The following is a 25,261-nucleotide window of genomic DNA, read 5'->3' as shown; positions in this document are numbered from 1 at the left end:
CTCCTTGTTCAAACTTATACATATTCAAAGTTGGAGCGCATAAACGTGAAGTGAAGTCAAATAAAAATATATATTTTTGTATTATACCTTTGAAGAATAAGCAATATCACAAGTAAAACATAAAAAAATTACGTTATATTAAACAAATAAAAGTGAACGAAGCTAGTATTTCTCCGGCTAGTTGGCTAAGAACTGTATCATTAGTTTATTTTGGTGACTGCTACACTTTTTTAACGAAAAAGTTGCATCATTTTACACTGATTGAACTCTCACTAAGTCACTTGTTTATGAAGCTGTCCCTAGTTATTAGTATGAGGTTCCATTATTAGAATTATTGAAGTCGTTATCTGTTCTTTCTTTTGTCGTCCAATAATTTGGTTTATTTTTCACTTATTGGGTTCATGAAACTTCACATTAATAATCCATATCAAAAGGACAAAAATAATACTCTCACCAGATAATGATAAAATCGACAATATTGAGATTTAATTTCAGAATTTTTATAGGTTCTAATATCATGTTGAAATATATGACCATTTCATCTAAACACTTAACATAAGCATTACAAATATCATATTTTTATTAGTTATTAATTATATCTCAACACATATTCTAATAATTTACTACTTAATATGGACTAAAAAGAGTAGAAAACGAATTTAGGAAAAAAGAAAATGGGAGTTCTTGAATTTTCTATTAGAAGTAATATAATTTATCCTAGATATTTTTGTCGATTGTGTTTGGTCAATTTTTTTGTATTTTCATTCTCATGTTACAACTTTTTAAGTTACTCAAATCATTTAATACCTAAAGAAAAGGAAAATCACGCCTTTTTGTATTTTCGTTTTCATCTTACAAACTTTTGAGCTACTCAATCAATAAAGCAATACTTTTTCTATACTCCTTTTACTAGTCCTCGATTGACTTTGACTTCTATCCTTTTTTTTTTGTTAAAAATGTATTTTATTAAATTTTCAAGATCGTTAATAATTTAAAAACGAAATAAATAATTTTATTTAAATTGAATGGTGAGAGTAATTCTTAGGTTGATTAATGATTTGAAAGATGCATGCATATAGTTGTGGTGATTATTAGGTGGTATATTTGTTAAGGGTAAATACGTCCTAATAATTATTATTTGAAAAATGTATAGAAAATAAAAGGAGTGGTTGAGAGAGGGTAATAAATAGATGTGGATTTGGTTGGATGCGAATATCATTGAAAGCATGATATACATTCTGATATATCAGAAAAGTGTACGACTTGTTCCCTCTTTTGGTTAATTACATATCCATTGACTCCTTCGAATACACCATTACACAATTTTGTCTCTTCTCCTCCCCCCATTCAAAATTATATCGTCGTAAAATTACAATGTATATATAATTAATCTCCGAATTTACAACATCTTGGTAAAGTGTTCTGTGATTTGCCTTTTTTTATTTTTTGTTAATGCAGATGTACAGTATAAAGTCAGCTGCCATCTTTGCTAAAATGATTTATAATATATGGTTGTTTTGGTGCTAAATGCAGATGGAACATATACAAAGTCTGTGACCTTCAATACCTAAGATGACTAAAATGATGAAATTCTTAAAAATATAACCAAATCGTTGAATCAGTAGGATCTTTTTCAAGTCAAATGGCCTGTTCCAAATACATTAAGTTTCCACATAATTAAAGATAATTATCAATGAGTACTGCGTGAATATTATTCTTTTCAAATTCTTCTTATGAAGTAGAAATATTCATTATTTTGGATTTAGCAGTAGGATAACTTTTCTTTAAAAAAAATAGTTAATACTTTCTTAAACTTTGAAAAATTTATTTATTTTGAATCGTAAGTACTAACAACAATTCAATTATATTGAAGTAGGGAGAGTAAGATTAATTAGGTGGAGATGTTACCAACCATTCTTGTTAAGCTATCACTCCCTCAGTTGCTATTTACTTATAGTTTTTATTGAAAATAGATGTTGTTTATTTGTTATTTTACGAAATTCATGCATTAATTCTTTTTATTTTACCATTTGTATGTTACAAGTGATCAACATAGAATAACTAAGAAAACAATTTACGTTCATTGGTCAAATTAGTTAATCAAAATAAATTAATTCATTTATAATTATCAAAAACTTGACTTCAAGAGAATACTAAATAAAGTTAAGAGCGTAAAACCTAAAATAGCGACAACTAAATTAGAACAGATACTTGAGTATAAACTTTGCAATTAACGAGGTTAATTAGCATTCTATTGTGTATTGGGGAGTGTATTTCTAATACCTAGAAATTCATAGTACTAGTAATGCAAAGGATTTAATGCATGCATTAATATGGTTAAAAAATCACTTACCCTTCAAAAAGTACTTTTACATCTTTTCCATCATAATTTTGAAAGTTTCTTTTGTAAATAAATGTTTTTATACTACACATAGTATTTTTAATATACCAAATCAAACAATGCATAAGAAATAATTTACGCATAACTAATGTATGCATTGCTAATATTTGCATTACTAATACATTCTACTAGATATTATTCTTATACACTCTACCAAACGACAATATATGTATGATACTCCTCTTGTCTCATAATACTTTTCATTATTCATTTTGTAAGAGTAAAATAAAATTTATGTTGTGAAAATTTTTAGTTGAATTATCGTTATTAGAAGAACTACAATTTTTTTAATTGTTTTAAAATATTCAATTTTAGAAAATTAAATTAATGCAATAATTATATTTGTTTTTGAGTAGTGAAACATGAGGATTATTTGAGATGAATGGATTGCAATTCAATTGAGACATTTTTTTTCTAAATGTGATGATAGTTTACCTAAATTTCATAATGATAATAGTTAATTACGTTTTTTCTCTTATCTTTTCTAAATTATAAAAAATGTTTAAAATTTATGGAATTCAAATATATTATTGGTCTTCCAATACATTAGAATACATTTAGATGCAAAGTTTAGAAATGTATTCGAAAAGGGATGAATGTATTATAGAGTGGTAGGACATCTGGATACTCAATAGATTTCCAGAAACATCAACAGACATCCGGATAAATAGGTGTGAGATGTATCAGAGATGGGAGAGATGTATCTGAGAGGATATCAGCGAGATGAGTGTGATCTATTCGAGAAGAGATTTTTTATTTATTTTTTAAAAATGGTTGGAAATTATAGAAATTATGGTAAAATAAAATTTGCATTTAGGACTTTTTTTATTTCTTTTTTTTTAAAAGAAGAAGAAGAAGAAGAAACAGTGTACTAGGAGGAGTAATATGTGTTTAATTTTAACTTATTTATATTTGTAGAGAATATATTACCTCTTTTACCATTTGTTTGTTGTTACTCTTGACAGAAAAAATCACACAAATAGTTTCAAATGTCTCGATGAATAAAATTAATTCCACCAGTATAATTTGTATTATGTTCATGATTTATTTATTTTTCTAGGTGATTAAGAAAAGTTTAGGGGTTATACATCAATTTATTTAAAATTTTAAGGGCTTATATGGCCTAACAGAAGAAACCATGTGGATGAAAATTGAATTTCAGATATGTAATTTGGATCACCTGAGGTACGGAAAATTTGTATGCATTAGCTGGGCATCTGCCACGTGTCAGGTACCGTGTTGTCACTTTTTAGAATGTCTTTTAGTGGCTCGCAAATTGTCAAGTTGTTTTCTCAAAGGACAGTTTCCAAACAAAACCACAAATCATTCTGCAGCTAAATTTTCAAATATAATACTAATCTAATAACTGTTGGTTTCATTTAGCGGATTTATAAAAAATATAAAAGTTTCAAAATTTACTGTCTAAAATACATAATAGATATTTCTTTGGCTATTAAATGGTTTCATTAAATGTAAAAAATGAGATCATTAAAATTAACTTGTTACTCCCTCTATTTCTTATTAACTAGATCAATTGAATCGAGGTCAAATAAGAGCTGTGAAGATTGAATGAACCCTAATCAAATTAGGTTTCGAGAAAATGCAAATTTCATTGAAGAAAAGGCCAGATATGAAAAAGATTTCAAAACACTTATTTTGATTTTGAACAACTTCAATTATATTGAACAATAAAACAAAAACAAGAAATTCAATTAATATAGTGCAAAGGAATTACTAAATATAAAAATGTATCATTTTTTTTAGAATTAAAAAAAAAAAGTGAGAAGTTGAATTGTGTGAACATTTTTGTAAAAATATATTTTTGATGGGAGTGTTTATGAGATTTGATCTCATACTATATCAAATATGATTATTATTGACAATTAATTAACGATAATTAACACTCTTTGTATGTATCCTAAGCCTTTAACGACATTGGTTCTAATGACATTTAACTAATGCCGGCAAAAATTTTAGATTTTTAGTAGTGTATAAAAATTATTACCTACAGTGTCAAGATAACTAATAATCTCTCAATTTCAATTTGTTGTTTTATTTTTTCTACTCCATTTACAAAGAATATCTTTGTTTTTTTTAAAACTCTTTTCTGACATGTTTAGGAAGATAAGATTAAAAAGTACCTAGTAACGTCCTCATATTATTAGTTTAAATTTAATATTTTTTAAAATTGTATGTGAAGATATATTAGACAAATACATTGAGATGGGTAGAGGAATAATAACGAAAAATAGACTCATTGTAACGTTTGCAAACTAACTAGTTTAGTAATATGCACATATTAATACTGCTCTGATCTGCATAACCAGACACACACACACTCCACTATGTTCTGTGTATACTGTCAGTATTTCATGCATATCAATTTCTGAACCATCTTAAAAGTTAAAAACAATTAAATTTTTTATTTTAATTTTATTTGTTTTATTAAATATACTATTCTAGTTTTAAATAAGTTTGGAATGTAGTATACAGTCATTTGCTGGTAGCCTGCTACTGAGATCTTCTACAGGCTGAGTGCTTTTGAGTTTTGGCTCACTTGGTGCATGATGACAGAATAAGTTGAAAAAAGTTATGTCTTTAATTTGCCACAATAATTGTATCACTATTTTTTAAAAAATTTGAAGATAAGTTAGAAAAGTGTAAAAGAACTACAAAAGTTTTGAGATGAGTGGATTTTTTTATAAAATTTGAATAATCGTTATTCTATTGAGTAAGCTTATGATGTTGAGTTAGGTCCATATTCTATTTTCATTAAACTATTATGATAAATTTAATTATTAAAAGATAATCTAAAAACTTCGGGAGAATTATCACAACTCAAGTAAATTTTGTTCAACTTTTCAAGAATATATCGTTAAAAAATTATTTAATTACCACCAAATACGTTTAATGACTAAGAAAATTGGATTTAAGCCTTTTATTTTTAATTGATGAACCTCCCCAATTTTAGATAAATCAAAATAGAAAACGACAAATCTAAGTATCGATAATAATAATTAAAAAAACTTATTGGTCGTTCCTTCTCATTAATATACCAAATTCATAAGCCTAAGCTTTTGTTAGACGAAGAGCCGTTTCACGGTGTAATATGATATCATGAGCTAAAATAAAAGTTCTCTTTAAATATACAATATAAAATTTTAATGTGGTATATATTTTTATAAATATAAAAATTACATAAGGTTTAAAACTATTAAAATAGTCCAAATTATTTATTCAATCTTATCAATAAATAAAAAATTATAAAATCTATGATAATTTATTACAAAATTATTTGTTCTCCGTTTAAGTAATTTCGTTAATATATTTGAGTAGAAATGAAACACCTTTCACGGGCTTTTCAAGATTTTAGTACTCAACAATTGTGAAGTGTGAGTTAAAGTGACTATATTTTGATGGGAATAATAAATTTTATGTCGGTGAGAATGATATATTTTAAAAAGTAATATAATTATAAATTTTATTTATATGTGAAATAAATGTTTAGTAAATATAAATATGCGGTTAGTTTAACAAAGTATAAATTCATGGATCAATTTTTGTATTAAAATATCTCAAATCATGATATGGTATTTCCATATAATTTCATATAATTCCATATCATGATTTTTAGAGAATATGTAATTATATCACATGATACGATAACATAAAATGGAATCCGCATAAAATTACATATTCAAACATTAATTTCATCTCACAATATCATATCATGATATGCTATTACATGAGTACTAAAAAGCTTTTTTTTTTAGTTTTCGTGATGTGCCCAATATCTACCTCGGAATCCATCGAAAATTGAATTTATACGTTGCATGACTATTCTTGATACAGCTCTTATTGGATTTTTCCACTCTTGAGGACTTGAAGTTGTAATTTACAATTATACAGATTGTGTATTTTTTCTTGTCCCCACTTTTTGGCTTATATTTTATTTATATATTAAAATTATTTTTGATATGTTTGTAAATTTGAAAGAGAGAGTATATTTATGGGAAAATTATATAAAATAGCAAACTAATAACCTAAATTAAATTGAATAGCTAGGGTTTGATTTAATTGTACTCCATAGCAAATATTGACAAAAATTTGCCAGGCGTCTCTCTCCCAGAAGTCTCGCTCGCCACTCTCCCATTCTCGCCTCTCTCGCTTTATACACAGAAGTGTATAATTTTTGTTTCTGTTTTGTATAAAGCGAGAGAAAATTGTATATACACATGCAAAAATGTATATCTTCGTGTTATACACTTAATTATATAATTTACAAACATTTTACTTCAAATATTGCAGAGAAAAAGGCCAAAGAATTATACAATTGTGAATTATACAATTGCAGTGAAATACAATTTTTTCTAGCTTTATACAACAGAAGTGTATATATTGTGTTTCTGTTTTTGTATAAAGCGAGAAAAACATATATCTTCTTGCTATACACTTATAATTATGCAATATACATACATTTTAATTCGATTCAACTGTATGCAAAGCTAATTATACAATTGCAGCGAAATAGGCCAGCGAATTATACAATTTAGGCCAGCGAATTATACACTTTTATATGTATAGCGAATTATACAGTTTTTATGTTTGCTATGGAGCGCAATTATGCAAAGTTTGCTATATTATATAAATATGATTTTTTTATTTGCTATATGTGAAAGTTGCCCTATATTTATTATGTGTAGATTAAATATATGTGGATTAACAATTTCTTAAATAGAAAAGAAATGTAAATTATATTTAAAATAATTGATGCTCTTGAAAATAAAAAATAAATAGGCAACTTTCACATATAGCAAACATAAAATTCATATTTGTATGTTATAGCAAAGTTTGTATAATTACACTCCATAGCAAACCTATATATGTATAATTCGCTATACGTATACAATTGAAGCGAATTGTATAAAATGATGTGTATTAATACGAGAAAGAGAAAGAGACTTGGGCAGAGAATTGTATAAAACGAATTGTATAATTATAAGTGCATAGAACGATTATATACAATTTGAATTTGTATAAAATGAGAAAGAGAGAAAGGCAAAAGAGACTTAGGCTGGGAATATACAATTGAATCGAATTGTCTAAAACGAGAAAGAGAGAAATTACGTACAATTTGAATTTGTATAAAACGAGAAAAAGAGAAAGGCAAAAGAAACTGGGCAGGAGAGTATTTTTATTGTATAATTATAAGTGTATAGGACGAAAATATATGTGTTGCATGTATATATACAATTTTCTCACGCTTTATACAAACAGAAACACAATTTATACATTTCGTTTCTTTTTGTATAAGTGAGAGAGGCGAGAGTGGCGAGTGAGATTAGTGAGAGTGGCGAGCGAGATCTGGGAGAGGGGAGAGAGGGGAACAAAAATATATGTATTATATAATTTTCTCTCACTTTATACAAATAAAAATAGATTTTATACACTTGTGTTTGTATAAAAGTTAGAGAAAGCGAGCGAGAAGTGAGCGAGAGAAGAGAGTGGCGAGCGAGAGTTTGAGGGAGAGAGGTGACTGACAAACAGTTTGCTATGGGGCACAATCAAATCAAAGGATGGTTACAACAATTAATTTGGTTTATTAGTTTGTCGTTATATATAATTTCTTTTCCAAAATAAATAGCAGAACAATGATGGGCTTATAGTCCTTATAGTTTTGATCTGTTTATCATAGTATGCCCAGAAAGAGCCCACACATTGAGCCCACGTTAGTCCTGATTGAGAGAGGGTTAACCCATATCCCATATCCGCTTATACGGGACTTTAGCTCCATCTAAAAACTCATATATTTATATTAAATAAATTAATTTTATGAATTGTAAATTAAAATTTAAGAATGCATTATTTTGTATATTAAACTCAAAATATAAAAAAAATCTATATATAAACTAACTTGAGGAGTTAATCTTTTATCCTTTAACATGCTGTGGGTAATTGGGTTTAGTGTTTCATCTAATCAACTTGCCTGTTTCAGATGATAAAACTTTTTAGGAAAAGAGATAGTTAATGGATTATTATGGGAAAAGAAAAAAGGGAAATTATCACTTTTAGTCCCCTCAAATATCAATAACTTCAAAATTTGGTCCTTGTTATTTTTGGTCAAGTACATTTTCACTTTTGAATTAATTTATTATGTTTTTTTCTTCTTGGACAAATTATAGTAAGTTGGTAAATGGTAATCAAGGGTTTAAATTAGTCATAATGCATCACTATTTCACCTGCTTCCAATTGATGGTCATCAATAATTACATAAGAAGCAAGATATATTAGTTTTTAGTGTTTACACCAGATTATTATATTCTATTTATGTTTCATAATAAGTGATATTATTAGCTTGAACACATCATATATGAAATTAATTATCCCTAAAAAATAAAAATAGTTTCTACTTACATATAATCAAATGCCATAAAAAAGAAATAACTCTTCAATGAATTCTTGATTAGGTAAAACTTAGCCTATTTAAATGAGAATAAGATTAATAAAAATACCCCTTTTGATTCTGTGATATACTATTTATTTTTAAACGAAATGAGAATACGAAAGCACCAATTTTAAAATGAAGAAAGTACAAAATAAATGTAATTTAAAAATAAATTTGTCACTTTATTATGATTTAATGAAAAAATAAATTATTGCATTTAATATAAATATTGAATGACGACTTCCCATTGTGATACACGTCAAAGAAAGGAAACAATTCTATTAAAAAATATTTCTTCCTTTTCCATATTTGTTTTTTTAAAAAAAGTACCAAGTTATATTTTAATTTATTATTTTCTAGGTAAGAAAAATAATAATTAATCTTATTAATTAAAAAAAATTAATTTGCCATTTTGGTTGGTAGCACATGCAAAAGAGTTTTGCCAACTCAAAACACCAATCTCATTGAGGAGTTCTGTCGGACATGTTTTTACATTTATATCCTCGAGTTCCACATCTCCTTCATCACTTGTTATCGTTAATTTAGTAATGATATAAGGGTAATAATGGAATAAAAAAGTTAATTTGCTAAGATTTCCTTCCACCAAAGTCTCGAAAATATTATTATTCAAATCTCATAAGATTACCTAAAACAAGTCCAGAAAATAATTAATTTCATTTTCCTTATTGTCAGGTTCTTCGGCGCTGACTAAAAATCTCCGATCATTCTCAGTGAAGAACAAAAAAAAATAAAAATTAAATAAATAAAACCCTAGATAAGTTTGGGTAATTGGTTCAGACGTAGCCATGACCACCGGTGAATTCATCAATATTTATCCCACAGAGCTCAAATTTCAATGTAAGTTTTTTTTAATGGTTTGCTTTTATAAGTTTCTTTTTCTTCAGATTTTATCGATTTTTTGTTCAATTTATTGATGGGTTTTGTTTAACTAATCGAGTACCAATGTGGGGTTTTATCCCTTTTGATTTCTTGGTGAATGTTAACCATTGGGGAGAATCATGCTTATTTAGCTGAGTTTTGATTAATTTGGGTATTGATTTTTTTGTTGTTTGTGGGTTTGTATTGAAAAGTTGAGTTGAGGAAGCAGAGTTCATGTTCTATGCAATTAAGTAACAAAACTGATCAATACATTGCATTCAAGGTAACTAATTTGAAGATTTATTCGCTTAATTTGATTAACCAGAGTTATGTTAGATGTGTAAAATGTTGAGTTGTTCTTATCTTGTGTGTTGGACAGGTTAAGACGACCAACCCCAAGAAGTACTGTGTTAGGCCTAATGCTGGTGTTGTTTTGCCTGGATCTTCATGCAACGTCACAGGTAACATTTCCTTCTATTTGTTCGTTAGTTGCGCCTGTTGAATTACCCCTTCTGTCCCAATTTATTTGACACATTTCTTCTTTTTTTGACATCCTAATATTGAAGTCAAATGAATTTCTTTAACTCAGTATATTGTGCAATGCAATTATATAGAATTTGAAGGAGACAGTATTAGATACGAGCTACAAAATGTAGTTGAATTGATTCTTTAATATATAAGTTGTGGTGGATTTTGTAGTTACAATGCAAGGGCAGAAAGAGGCACCTCCTGATATGCAGTGTAAGGATAAGTTTCTAATTCAGAGTGCTATAGCACCCACTGGTACAACTAATAAAGATGTCACTCCAGAGATTGTGAGTTGCTTACAACCATTAAGCCATGTTTTCTTGGCTCTTTTAGTATTATGGTTTACTGAAATTGGCATTTATCATTTGCTTCTAGTTCAATAGGGAGGATGGAAAAGTTATTGATGAATTTAAACTGAGGGTTGTTTATGTTCCCGCAAACCCTCCGTCTCCCGTGCCTGAAGGGTCTGAAGAAGGTGGTTCTCCCAGGACTTCGTTGACTGAAGATGATAGTAAAAGCACTTCACTTCCGGAAGCAGTAAGTGTCTGAATTTTGTATTTTTTTTGTGACTCTTCCCCAACTATGGGCTAAGCTAAAGTTCTCTTCTTGACCTTAATATTAGGTGTCACGATCGTTGGAGGAGTCCAAAGCAAAATCATCCCCTTCAGAGGTGAAACATATTGCTTTCACATAATAAAACATTTCATCAATCTGTGCATGCATGCTTCAGACCTATTGGTTCTGTATTATCGTAGAAGCTGCACTGTTAATATGTTTCTAGGAAATGAGGTTATGGGAAGAGAACGGTCCACTTTTGACTTTCTGAGCGGTCATTAGAAGAATGATTCTTGGAAATGAGGTTAAGGGAAGTGAACAATTCAGTTCTGGAATGGATTTCTAAACCATCTTTTGAAGAAGTGGTATTCTCACATTAATATTTTTTAAAACATAATGATCGTGACCTGACAGTGCAGTCAAAAATATTCCTTTCGTAGTGCCTTATCAGCAGCTTGATGCCTAACGGAATGGATGATAATTTTGGGTTTCTATATTGAGCTTTAGGTGAATTAACATCAAGAACATACCCAGTTTAATCACACAAGTGGGGTTTGGGAGGGTAGTAGAGTGGATGCAAAACCCTTACCCCTACCTTATGGAGATAGAGAGACTGGTTCTGAATGATCCCCGGCTCAAGTGCTTCCCCATAAATTTAGCAAAACTAAATGAACCTTTCCTCTTGTTTTCTGAAAAACCAGATGCCTCCTTACCTGCTCCTGAAAGTTAAAGGTGAATGCTCTGTAGGTTTGGTACAAGTTGACAGGTTCCTGCTTTTCCCATGCCAAATATTTGTGAAGTTCATCAACCGGTTGAACCCTGATCAGTCTGGTATCTTTCTTGGATGGCTTCAGCTCCACAATTTCTCTGTGTCGGCACAAGATTTCAGAATTCTCTATTTGCCATTTCAGCGTCTTTTCTGAACCTCTTCCTTTAACCTTCTTAAACAAGTGCAAAGAAAAAATACTTTTTCTTTCATTCCAAAAAGAAGTTGATTTTGCAACTCCCAGTTTGTATCATTTTGTTAGTACTAGACGGCAAGTTGAGAATTTATTTAAATTCCTGATCATAATAGACATGGTGATGGTGGAACTTGCACTTTTGGGGACCTGAGAGAGGGCTGGGAATATAGGCAAGAGTGGGAGAAGTGGAGGTCGATGGCAGGGCTGGATATGGTTAAGAGAAGAGATGACAAGGTTGAAGGAAGAAGGGGGATGGAAAGGTTTGCTGTGGCATGGAGTAAGTCAGGAAAAGGGAGCCTTGCTGGGCCATGAGAGCTGTGGACAAGGGAATTTAGTGACCCACCTAGAGATATGAATGGGTTGGGTCAACCCATTAAAGGTTGAAACCAATCAGCTTTGGTTTTCTTCATTTTCCGTCTCTTAAAGTTTAAAGCAAATAGTAATATATAGTTAGGTAAAATTAGAATGAAATTTGTAATTTCTGTTGACATGATTGTGGTTTAAAATATGTAGTGTAAGTTAAGGGCTGTATCTCAAAGGAGTATTCATATTAGCGTGGAGGTCTATGTAATTCTGCTCTTCCTATGATACCTCCTTACAATTTAGCCTATTGCTTATCAATACTGTCACGTTATCCTCTCCTTTCCTCCAGACTTCTTTCCGATGCCACTTTTTTAGCTTTCCATTGGGACTCCTTATGGAAAATTCCAATATGGATTACTTTTAACCAAGAACTGCAATACCGATTTCAGCTCTTTCTCCAACATTTGTCATGGTAACTACTAACTACCACCCAAATGTTGACAATAACGTGTTCACAGGTTAATTTTCAAAATCAAGTCCTAAGAGTCAGGTAGACTCAATCCCTTCGCCTCTATACCCTGCTACCTGGAGCATCTAGTTTGCTTTACATACTTATCTCTGACCCATAACAGAAGGATAATAGATCTTCCCGAAGTCATAAAATCATGCCTAACATTGACTCTATCAAATACACACATTTTCAGTTTCTGTAATTTAGGCAAGGTATATGTTTATTGGAATTTGGATATCTTTCCCTGATGTGAATAGAAATCTACAGAGGGTTGTCACAGTGCAATAGTCCACATGGTTATTCAAGAATTGACACATTTCGCTGTGTTTGTGATGATGGCTGATGGGTTGATTATGTTTTTGGACTTATTGAGAAGGGCCTTTATCTATGAGAAAGAAGTAATAAGTAAGGTTAACACATTGTGGGACCACAGAATTTATGTAGTTCCAGATGCAATAAATAATTTTACCTAATGTTTGGATGATGAGCAAGCATTTAAGAATCTTGTCTTCATACTTCCTTTTCTGTTTTTTAATAAAACAAAGATAAAGACTATAACGGTGTTAAAGGCTGGGACTTGGGAGGATGAAATCATGATTCATCATGTTCTGGAGTTCATTTCTTTGAAATAATTACTGATCATCCTGGTACTGTGCTGATAACAAGTAGAAGTGTCTATCCTTGTGTTAGATTCTAGTCATTCTAATTAGAACATAATGAGTAGTGCACTTTCTCTTCCCTTCCTTTTTTAAAACCTTTTTCAGATTTTCTTAAATCATCAAACAGTTGGCGAGCTCTTCACATAATCTGATTAAATATATTATTTATCATGGGCATTTTATTGATATATTGAAGAATATCTACTTTATAATTTTGTCCATAGAATCCACACAAGAAATTTGGAAAATAGAAGTAGTGATACTTGTAGATGAAGAAGCTAAAAGTTAACCAGGTAACAATGATATATTTGTGTGAATTACTTACAGGCTGCTGGAGATACTCAATCACCTTTATCTCTTATAAAAGTAGTCGAAGAACTAGTTATAACTTAAGAGATATTGACATTAATAAAACATAAACATGAGCTGCGAGAGCCAGAATTATTCTATCGTGTTATTGACGTTAATGAAAACCTAAGCATGAGAAAATTGCGACCAGAATTATTCTTGAGTAATTATTGAACTTTTTAACCATAAAAAGATGTCTTTTTCAGTTTTTAGCTCTTGTATAATTGGGAAAAGACCATATGCCCATTGTATTTGTGACATCATCTTTAGCCTTCAACAGAGGCCCAACTTGAGTTAAATGAGTCTGGTGCTTCCTGTTACCCTGATTTGATTTCGTTGATCGTCAAGGACATATTGACATCCACAAATTTTCAAGTCGAGTCTTCACATGTATGATCTGTTGTAGCAGCTTGCACAATTTTCTTCTGTTGATTTCCCCTGGATGATTGAATATCCTTACTTCCTACAACTGCTGCCTGGCACAATCTATTTCAACTGAAAGCTGTTTTTATCAAATTAGTTTATGAACAATCTTTAACGAATACTTTCATTATAGGCATGGTCTTTGATTTCAAGGTTGACTGATGAAAAAGCTTCTGCTCTTCAACAAAATCAGAAATTACGTCAGGAATTGGTACGTTTAGTGACATTATGAAATTATGAGTCTTCCAGTTTGACTTCTCACTTTTTGAATTTGCTTTATTGAATTCTACTCTTTCCCCATCTCTTGGTTAAAGTTCATTTATTATTAGCTTGATTGTGACTAGATGAAAGTATCTTTGTTTTGATAAATATGATAATTTAAAATGATCTTTTAGTGAATAATAATGATGATGCTTCAAGTAGCTTCTACTTTGCCACTTTATTCCTTGTGATGGTGATGTTCTCTCTTCATAAAATACTGGTTTGAAATGATGGAAGGAATTGCTATTGTTTCTTGGATGTGAAGACATCTAGAGTCTAGTGCATTCTGTTTGGTGAAATTTCCTTGTTTGCCCTAGGTGTAGGTAGTAAATTGGTTAAACCATGGGTGATATTAATTTGAGATTTTCTTACTTGTTCACACTTGGAACTATAGAAGTTTGAGTGAAATGGGTGTTCGTAAGCTACCACAGACATTATCGTCATTGGAATTTTTTCTCGAGTGAAGCGGTGGTTAGTGGTTGGAATCTATTCAAGGTAGTGGAAAGGACGTAGGGTCTGCCTACATCCTACCCTACCCAGAGCCCACTCATTACACTGGGTATGTTGTTCTTGTAGTAATAAGGGGTTGGAAAGAGGGTAAGGAACTATATTTCTGAGTGCTTTCAGTTTTGAGTGGGATTTATGATGAGGAGGTGACTTTATATACATGCAATTAAACGAGTTGTTCTAGGGAGTTCTTTTGGGAAGTTCGATGTGCTTTAAATACTAGTGTAATTACCAACTTGGGAACACATGCTAGCAGTTACATGTAATATTGCTTGTGTTCACTTGTATAATGTGATTGGGAAGAACATAAGTTTTCAACTTTTTCTTTTTGATCTATTCCTTTCCAATGCAAATAAAAATCTTATCAACTCTGATACTGAGTTGCATGGTCCATGCCATAGTTTGAAACATGATATTTTGCTTGGCTAATTGCACATCAATTTGATTTAGGTGTGATCTTTACTCGTGAGAAAAAGATTATGTGATATTATGTACTTTGATAAAGGATGCCTACGGTCCCTATGCCTTACAGAATACACGAAGTATAATGAAGGGTGCTATTTCACAAAAAAAAATTATATATATAATGAAGGGTGTAGTTCCAATTAAGACGATAGAATTGTAACCCATGCGAAAATTATCATGTCATTATAATTAATTGTTTTATATTGTGCTTAAATTTATGGTCCTTTGTGTAACTGCTGGTCAATGGTGCAATCAAAATGAGCAGAAGCATATCCATGAATTTTTATTTTGATATTAGTTTTTTGTACCCTTGGTCTTTCATAAATGAGTGAAAGGAAGGGATCCACAAAGATTCCAAAAGTCAGCAATTGTAGCTGAAAAACAGAACAATTAGTGTCCCATGAAACATGAATATTTGCTGGAGACATGAATGATCACTTGTAAATACAGCTTCTTACTATTATTACCATTTTGCAGGAGCTGGTAAGAAAAGAAATCAACAAAAGCAATGCTGGTGGCGTCTCAATGTTGTTTGTCGTGCTGATTGGTGTTATAGGTCTTTTGGTTGGGTACCTCATCAAGAAGACATAGTTGGAAGGAGACACTCTTTGGTTTCATTAGTTTACGTGCCCAGAAAAACTTAAATGGCTATTTTTTTCTTCACAGACTTCTTCCTTAGAAGTAGCTCATTATGCAGTCATCTATAGTGTAAAAATGTTATTAGTCCATTATGGGCATACGAAGGGTTTGATCTAGTGTAGATGATGGATGCAACCTTCTTATTCATTGGACTTATTTGATTCTTGTGAACAAAAATTGATGCTTCTCTTGAATTATAAACTTTATATTCTTTCTAGTCACGTTGGTTGTGCAGGTACAATATCACATAAAAAAAAAATGCAAAAAGACGTAATAGTTTGTGATGATAAAACTAAAACATGGAATTTCAAACTGTACTAAGCCCTTGGATTGTGGAATAATAATTCTAAAAAAACAAATAAATCAAAAACTATCCCATTTAGCCCGACTATTGTTGTTCTCGATCTTCAAAGAAAACTGGCTTTTGTTGAGTGCGAACCTTGTTGGATTTGGCAAAAGGATTATAAGTGTCTTCAAGACTTTTGGCCTTGACAATAGCAGCCTCTTTGAATTGTTTGAAAGTTGGAACATCATAAGTGTGACACAAGTATACTCCAAAAGCAGTACCCGCCATGAATGTTACTGTCGTCCCGATTAATCCCATCTTCAATGGAGATGTTGTTTCTTTGCCTTTTATTAGTTGCAAAACTTTGGACTTTGATTTATAGGGGTTTGTTTGTTAGGTGTCTTGTTCTCCAAGAGTTTTTTTTTTTTTAACCCCTTCTCCAAGATTACAAATTAGACTACTATTATTTGTTTTGTTTGTGTCAAATTGTGACTCAGATAGTTTGTAGTAAGTTGAACTCTTTCTTTTAATGGGCCAAATTAAACATAATTAGTAGTGGAAGAAGTCAAAATATCATACAAGTTAAATTTATATAGCACAAGAACCATTAAATGAAAATAAAAATTGATTACTAATTTAACTTATACACAAACAGCAAAGTGACTAGCTAGAAAATATTTTTCCTTAGATTAGATTTTGCATGGACTCTTGATAACTTGATCACCATGTTGGGTAATATTTTTAAGTTATTAAAACAAATGTCCTAAGCCCCAAATTTGAAGGCTTATTGAATAGTTTTAACTATATATTCAAATTGTTCATGGTTTTATTGGTTCATTAGTTGCAAAAACTGTTTGAAAAAGAAAAAAGGAACGAGAATTTTTTTATATATATAATATCACCCTACAACATATACATGTGTAATGTGTTATGAAAAAGTTCTCATATTTACCATTGACCCTATACCATAGTTGACAGGGCACAACTAAGCAATTTATGATAGTGCAAGGAAAAATTTGATATTCTATAAATTTGAATAATTAAAATATTTTAAAAAAAATTTGATGTTCTATATAATTATATTTTGCAATGGACATTGAAATAGTTAGGTGATAAAACTTTTAAAAATTATTAGGTTGATTTGTGATATTTCTTAAAACATTGCATAAGTCATTGAAATGCTTAATACATTATCTGAATCACTGTGAATGGTAGATATACATGTAAAATGGCTAGATTATCATTGTTATAGATAAATTTCTTATATACTAATTATTACTTATATACGTGTGTCTGAGTTGGCCTTATCTTTTTTAAGAAGAGTTATACAATATAGTTTATTTTTATTCTTGTTTTTTAAATTTTTTTTTAAAGTTTCCTATAGATCGAGAGAGTATGAATACAAGCGATTAGGTTGAAAAAATAAAGGATTTCTAAACATCTTATTATCCTATAACACTATAACATAGACCAATTAAATGAAACGAAAAAAAAGAGGTGATAGAGAATCCGTTGAGAAGTTTACCTATATTCAAGGTATCTATTCTTACTACAAAATATGAAAATCGGAGAAAAATTCACGTCTATATCATTTTTTCTCCTATATATATATATGATTTACTTGACTTCTCATCGATATTCATTTCATCATCTATATCATCAAATTTTATATATTTAATGAATACTACGAACACAAAAATTGATCAAAGATTATTCTTTTATTTTGTATATTTATTTTTCATTAAATTTTGTTGTATCTGCAATAATTTTGTTTTGATTAGTTTGATTTTCTTTAAAATTTTGTGTCATGATATCAATCTAACAAAAAATATATAATTTGTTTAATTAGTATATACCAATTGAATTTTCATGATATTTGTAGGTTATATAACAGCAAAATAAATATAATATTTGTTTATTAGTATAAACTTCATTATACAATGAGTTTCATAACAATAAAAACAAATAATTTATTATCTTAAAAAAAAACTCCACCTTTATTTGTGCCAGCTTAGTGAAATACTTATTTGGTAATGTTGTCTCTACCCTTACCCATCCATAGATTGAGGTGGGGTTTAGTTGGGCCTGGAATAGTTATGGGCCTCGTTTATATCCATCAACATTCTGCGTCCATTATGGAGATATTATATTTTGTTTTTCATTATTAATATACATTTTTTGTATCATGATTTCTATCATGTTATGCTTCACATGTTTTCAGTTTCTAAAGTACATGTTCTTTCATTACATAAGTTCAATTGTTGAAGGGCAAAAATTTAAATTTAATTCAACGAATATTCGTATCATTAAATTATTGAATCATCACTCGATAACAACTAATTTTACTTTAGCCGTCTTATGTTACCTCAATAAATCTACAAGAGCAGAGCTCCGGTTAAATTGTAATCAAACATTTCAATAAAACACACAATAAGTTTTCCACCTAACTAGATTTTGTTTTGATAAGTTTCGTCAACTAAATAATAAATCAATATTGTAAACGATAGGTAACAAGATTTATATTTCATACATAGAGTTACAAGCACTTAAATAAAAAACACTCTCAATCTCAAAACACTCTAACTAGATTTATATAAGAAACTTTAATTATTTTTTTATTTTAGATATTTCTTCAGTCCCCAACATAAATAATGAATCACTCTTGACCACCTTCATTTAGGTTGAAATTCTTCGGCCCATTGTTATTATAAGGCTTATTGTTGAGATCTCTGGGCCTGACCCAGCTAGGATGGACATCATAATTCTTATTCGGGTTTTCACGAACTTCATTAAGATCCATGGGCCTGGCCCAATCTTGATGGAGAACTTTATTATTGTTTTGTTCTTCATTGGTATCTAAAGTATTGGGCCTATTCAGATCCATGGGCCTAGACAGGCTCAGATGGACAACTTCATTGTTCTCTTCATTACCATAGAAATTATCGGGCCTCCGATAGTTCCTCTCATGATGCTTGGCCCGGAACCAACAATCATGGGCCCGGTGACCTTCATCAGGATTGAAATAGTCGGGCCTACGATAGGCCCGATCAATCTCGTGGGCCCGTTGATGTTCCTGCTCGGGCCTGCGATAGGCCTGTTCAAGTTCACGGGCCTTGACACAACCAGAATGGGCCCAGTCACCTATTCTTGGAACTTTGTAGTGTTGGGCAACATAGACTCCAAAAAAAGAGCCCAACATGAATGCAAAGCCTCTTCCACGGCCCATTTATGATTGTAGATATTAATTGAAGTTTTGTTAATTGTGTTTGTGCCTTAGTTACTAGTTTTGTATGAGAGCTATCTTATTTATATCAATTGTGAAATACATGCAACTGTTTCTAAATTGGATATCTTGTCTTCCAAGTTCATTTTATTTATTTTTGTACTTAAAATAATGTTCATAATAACCCCTTCTCCAAGAGTCAACTTTCCATCTTAATAAAAAGGGAAATATTTGACTTTCCACATGTATATGTTTGGTGATTGGATAATTAACATACTGATAAAGATAAGAAAGGAGCTAAATTTGTATTTCAAACCCTGGTTTAAAATATGAACCGGTGTACCATCAAAGGCTTTGTTACTCCAATTTCCATTTAGTTTTATAGTAACGTTATTTTAATCAAACCTACACCTACACAATATTTTTCCTCTTCTCATCAATCCTCTGATGGATAAATATGTTTGAGTTAACTAAAAAAATATAAAGAAAAGGACATGATCACCTATAATATATTATAATGACATAAACATCTCCATCAACAGGCTACTACTCAAATATCTACATTTGACTTCTTATTAATTAGTTCCATATGAATAAAGCATAAAAAATCGAAAATCATCACGTTAAACCAATTGATTCTGTAGGACTTGTAGCCCTACATTGCACATGGTTATATTATGTAGTTGGCCAAAAATGACATAAGAAGCTATAATTGTGAACTTCATTCATTTCCAATTCATTCCTTATCTTCATTACCATACAAATATCCATGCTACCCCCACAATATCTCCAGAACCATAACTAGCCACTAATTAGGATACCTATATATCCTACAAATTGAACCCTATAAATTCCCAAAATGAACCTAAATTTGGTACACAAATTCATCAAAATATTTGTACAAGTTTAGTAATTAGCTAGTTACTTAAAAATGATTGATGCTAGGGTAATTTCTTTTCTTATTTTGTTGAATTTAGTGTTTTTCACTTGTGTTTCATCTCATAATATACCATGCCCTCCAACACCAACAAAAGCACCATCCAAGTGCCCTAAAGATACCCTAAAGTTTGGTATTTGTGGAGATTGGCTTGGGTTGGTTCATGAAGTCATTGGAGCAAAACCAAGTAGCAAATGTTGTGCTCTATTAGAAGGAATAGCAGATGTTGAAGCTGCTTTATGCCTATGTACTGCCATAAATGCCAATGTTTTGGGTGTACTTAAGCTTAAAGTTCCTATTGCCATCAGTGTGGTTCTGAATTCTTGTGGAAAGAAAGTGCCAAAAGGCTTTAAATGTGCTTAGTGGTGTATGCAGGATTTTACACAAGCAGTATCCATCTATTATCACAATTCTACTTTGTAAATGAGTTTGAGTCTAAAAGTATGTTGGTTGTCCTGTGGCTTTTGTTCCTCACAAATTGTTAGTGTTTCCTTTTGTATTATTTTCATGCGGTATTTGTTTCACTGAATGTATATGTATCATTCAATTTAGGTCGAATTCATAAACAAATTTCAAAATTTGTTGGGCGGGTTTTTCCCTCAGGTACCTCAACTACGTCATTTTCCTATTGAATCATTAAACCACCCATAATTTGTTCATTTTAAACAATGTTGGCTGATTTTGATCGACTTTTCTATTGTAAATGCCTTCAATTGTGTTCGTATTGTAATGATTTTGATTGAAGGAATGAAGACAAACCGTGTGTTAGCCTCATTTGTTTTCTAATGTGTTCAAATGACTTGAAGCAATACACAATTATTCTGAAACAGTTTTACTATCAATTGGTGACTAATGAGTTCTGGAACAACATATGTATCCTCTATCAATACCCCTCACGAGATTTGGTTCCATATCAACTAACGGTGTTTAAAAGGAATAAATTATGAGTGGTTTAATGATTTAATAGAAAAATAACATAGTTGAGATAGCTGAAAAATCCAACAAGCTTAGGAATATGTTTATGCATTTGACCTTCAATTTAAATACATATTATTTTTTAAAGCGATGTTAGATAACACTCTTCTTAAATATGTACTAACATTTTTAAGAAGTGTGTGTGTACAAACATTTTACCACCCATTTTTTTTATTGGCCAACCAATACCTACCCTCTCTGTCCTTATTGCTCCTCTTCAACAAACCATTGTATACGTGTCCTATTACTGACTCACATATTATGATATGAACAATGTAAAATATCTTCATACAATTAGAATGAATGGTAAATGTATAAGTCTTAAGTACCTAGTAAATTTATCAAACTAACAATTAACTACCTTGACAATATGTACTAACAAATTCTGATGGAGTTGTATAAATGAATGTGTATGTTGCCATGTATATATATATACACAATTATATATCAGCATAGAAAAAATCGTACCATTCTGCATGGAGACTAAATTCAACAAGAAATGATTAAAAGGTTCTTCAATTTAACATGTGAAAAGTGTGGCCTTCATGCAAAATTATGAGAACGTTATAGCTAAGGATGATATGACCACCATTTCTTAGGATTACTAAATAATGCATGTAAAATTACATTAACAACCAATAGATAAGACTGCTAATTAAAAGCTATATTTTTCAAGAACTCAAAACTCAAATTTCCATTATAGGGTAGATTTAATATACATTAGATAGTAAACAGTGGTACGCACGTACATACAACTAGAAGTTATATAAAAGTTCATGGGATATATACTCAGCCATCAAAAAGTATAATTAAGAGCCCAACAACTTCAAATTGGGATCAAATTAGTTAATTCACTCAAACTGGTAATTTTCATGACGATAAAATTAATTAACTTCCTCCAAAATTCATGTTAGATACTCGATTAGAAAATTAATCATGTCGTTCGCAGCCTGTTAATTAATTAATTGTGAACTGGAGGATGTGTTCTTGCTGGTAAATAATCTAGGTTAAACTCTGGTGGTGGATCTTCCTTTTTCTGTTGATGAACCTTCCAACTAACTGAAACTCCATAGTGATGATCTTTTTCATCATTTTCCTTCACACTTTTATTTGGCTTTGATGGTGAGTGTTTTGCTTTTACATCCGATGGAGTACTAGGAACCCTAGCAACATTTGGTTTCTCTTCATTCTGCAAGAAAAAAAAAAGACAAGACACAAACTATTTAAATTTCAAATTTATCAAGATATAGTTAATTGACACACAAATTATCTTAGCAATAGAGTTATAACAATAGGCAAGTAAGGGTCAGTCATATGAATTTTGTTGTCCGTGACATAGAGACAGGGACGGAGCCAGAATCAAATAAGTGGTTCAATTGAATTGTACTCCTAAGCAAATAGGGCTAAAATGATATTTTTGGTATATGTATATAGTAACTAGTGAATCCCCTTCTGTAGTTACAAAGATAGTTCAAAACCTCCCCCCACCTAACCTATCACTTTCTTGATTTTTTTATGACTCAAACTCATGACCTTTTAAAGTCGAAAATGCGAGATGCTTATCATCCGAGCAACTTCCTCTATCCTACTTAATTGATATTTTATTGTTGTTACTAATTTCTTAGAGATCAAGAATTAAAGTGAAAATATTAACTACAAATGTAGATATATAGAAATAAAACTAACCTTGTTCATTATACCAAGTGAGCGAGCATTACATGCATGAAAAAGAAGGAAAATCATCATGAGAAGAGTAGTGATTTTGGTGATTGACATTTGAAATGAAAATCCCCGTAAATTGATTGTGATGAAATAAAAATTGTTAATTGTTGGTATAACTTGGCTGAATTTTTGAATGAAGATTGCGCGTACTACCAATATATAAATACTTTAAGCAAGAAAAATGAGCATTTAATGCCAACTATGGTAGAATTTCAAAGGGATTTGATAGGAGAACATGCAAATGTAAGGGAGATAGGAGTAATATGGCAAAATAAAGATATGGGTGGCCACAAATATGTCTCTTTCAAATATATTGTGTCCCAAACATATAAACCTCTCAATAGATTTTAGTAAACAAATCAAAGTCAGAACCCTTGAGCTACCTAAATTTTGATAATAATATATACTATCTCGTTCTTCTAATCTAATTTATTTGAAATAAGTCATAACTGTTTAAACAGTTATATATAGAAATGTATCATTTTTTTTAATAAACAAATCGAGCAGGAGAGGAAGAGAGACGCCATGAAGCAAGAGCCTGTCCGATATTTGTATGGACCGAGGTAATTATTCATTGACTTTGTCCTCGTATGAAGTTAAAAACTATGGTTTTGTGGTTAATGGCTCCTGGTTTCTCGCTTGGTACCACCATCTCTAATCTTGAAAATCCTTAACAAACATTATTCTATTTAAAAGGTACTATACAAAAAGTGAAAACCCTTTTTTACATTGATATATGTCATCCAACATTTTATGTGTCGCGTTTATACATGTCCCTAATTTCTTCCACATGCATGCTTCATATTATATATATATATAGAGAGAGAGAGTATTTTTAATTTGTGACATGAAGATTTTAGCAGTTAGCACTACATTTATTGTACATACTAGATGAAACACGTTAACGGGGAAATGATATATGACTAGTCACTGATATTAATTCATTATCTTTTCAACCGACCTTGAAATTTGAATATAGCTAGGTACATACAATATATTTGCATTTTGTCACAAATTTCTTTGCTCGTACCCCTAATAAATCAAATGGTAAGACCAACAATTTAAAAAAAAAAGGTGTGTCCATTTGTGAACTCACCTAAATCCTTCAGAATGCAAAATCACTCTGAAAACACCTTACAAACATGTTAGGATTCGTTTAATTCACATATTTGATCGTAATCATTTCTTAATCTTTAGACTCATTAGTTTGTAATTTAAGTGGTAAAATCACTCCCGAGTTTTTTTTGATCCGTCTAAATCATTCAATTAAGTCTCAAATTATCATATATGAACTTTCAAACATCGATTTCAAATCTCAAATCATCGTTCAACTACAATTTTGATCAGAGTTATTGAAATAATGACTTTGCCTTTGTTAATGGACTATGAATTGATACAAGGAAAAGAAAAAAGAAAAGATATAATTTAAGGAATATAAATTGGTGTTATGGAGATGGATATAGGGACATTGTTGCATGTGCTAGACCCTCCATTGTTACTCTTGGAAGGGACACAAGAGAGTGCACTAACCAACGTTAACGGTCGCACATCCCACGTGGCACAAAAATTTGCTGACCAGACTTGCCACGTGTTCAACCCCCCCTCCCCACACACACAGAGGCCGCCAAAATCCACCAAATGTTTGTTTCGTTCCATTGTTCCTTTTCTTTGTGTTCTTCTAACTTCTTAATTTAAATCTTTTCACATTACATTATAGTAAGTGTAATATCATATATTATACTTTAGTTCATTCTTCATGTTGTTATACATGACTAACAACATATTCACTATATTTTCATAAAATAAGATTTTAAAAAATAAAAAAATACTATTTTTATCATTAATATAGCAAATATGAAGTTATCAATTGATTACTTTTCGATATAGAAAACTTAAACTCGCCATAAAATAAATTTTTTTGAAGGGTGGGTGGTGAGTAGAGTGACGGCGGGACAGTGGTGGGGCATAGGGGGTTGGGGGTGGGGGGACTCATTGGACAAAGGCGTTGACAAGAGTTCTCAAACTCGTGTGTCTTGTTAAAGCTAAGCATTATTCTTGGTTTTCTCAACTCCGTTGTCTACACGGTAACCCTTTTTTTTTTTAAATAAATAAATAAATTATTTCTCTTTTTTGTATTTTTCCATTTTTAAATACCACTACCTATAATATTGATATTGATGCATGCTGTTTTACGCTTTAACAAGTACTAGATCACTACAAGTACCAACCTAC

The 25,261-nt window shown here is 30.7% G+C and overlaps 2 protein-coding genes and 1 non-coding gene across 3 annotated transcripts; 2 read left to right on the top strand and 1 right to left on the bottom strand.

The window, feature by feature from the left end:
* The first annotated feature begins 9,502 nt into the window (after window positions 1-9,502).
* LOC101245885 (vesicle-associated membrane protein) lies at window positions 9,503-16,103 on the top strand. The gene is made up of 8 exons (NM_001346452.1): window positions 9,503-9,704; window positions 9,938-10,008; window positions 10,105-10,186; window positions 10,425-10,540; window positions 10,629-10,790; window positions 10,876-10,923; window positions 14,148-14,225; window positions 15,725-16,103. Exons 1-8 carry the CDS (start codon window positions 9,653-9,655, stop codon window positions 15,836-15,838), a joined length of 723 nt encoding a protein of 240 aa, NP_001333381.1. The 5' UTR covers window positions 9,503-9,652; the 3' UTR covers window positions 15,839-16,103.
* Window positions 16,104-20,271: 4,168 nt separating this feature from the next.
* Window positions 20,272-20,919, top strand: LOC101245586 (alpha amylase inhibitor/lipid-transfer/seed storage superfamily protein). The gene has a single exon (NM_001346735.1). It carries the CDS (start codon window positions 20,327-20,329, stop codon window positions 20,693-20,695), a length of 369 nt encoding a protein of 122 aa, NP_001333664.1. The 5' UTR covers window positions 20,272-20,326; the 3' UTR covers window positions 20,696-20,919.
* A 1,055-nt stretch (window positions 20,920-21,974) lies between these two features.
* Window positions 21,975-23,464, bottom strand: LOC112940744 (uncharacterized). The gene is made up of 2 exons (XR_011213717.1): window positions 22,994-23,464; window positions 21,975-22,496 (listed from the first exon to the last, which is right to left on the bottom strand). It is a non-coding gene; the product is annotated as an uncharacterized protein (transcript).
* Between the last annotated feature and the right edge of the window lie 1,797 nt (window positions 23,465-25,261).

Source organism: Solanum lycopersicum, chromosome 1 (genome assembly GCF_036512215.1).
Source record: "Solanum lycopersicum chromosome 1, SLM_r2.1".
Lineage (NCBI taxonomy): Eukaryota > Viridiplantae > Streptophyta > Magnoliopsida > Solanales > Solanaceae > Solanum > Solanum lycopersicum.
Note: the sequence above shows the minus strand (reverse complement) of the source record. Positions and strands in the feature narration are given on the sequence as shown.

Excerpts from the sequence above, each read along its gene's own strand:
- LOC101245586 (NM_001346735.1), top strand. The coding sequence starts at position 20,327 with ATGATTGATGCTAGGGTAATTTCTTTTCTTATTTTGTTGAATTTAGTG.
- LOC101245885 (NM_001346452.1), top strand. The coding sequence starts at position 9,653 with ATGACCACCGGTGAATTCATCAATATTTATCCCACAGAGCTCAAATTT. Across the intron at positions 10,541-10,628 it reads AAGATGTCACTCCAGAGATT|TTCAATAGGGAGGATGGAAA; the intron begins GTGAGTTGCTTA and ends ATTTGCTTCTAG. Across the intron at positions 10,924-14,147 it reads CAAAATCATCCCCTTCAGAG|GCATGGTCTTTGATTTCAAG; the intron begins GTGAAACATATT and ends CTTTCATTATAG.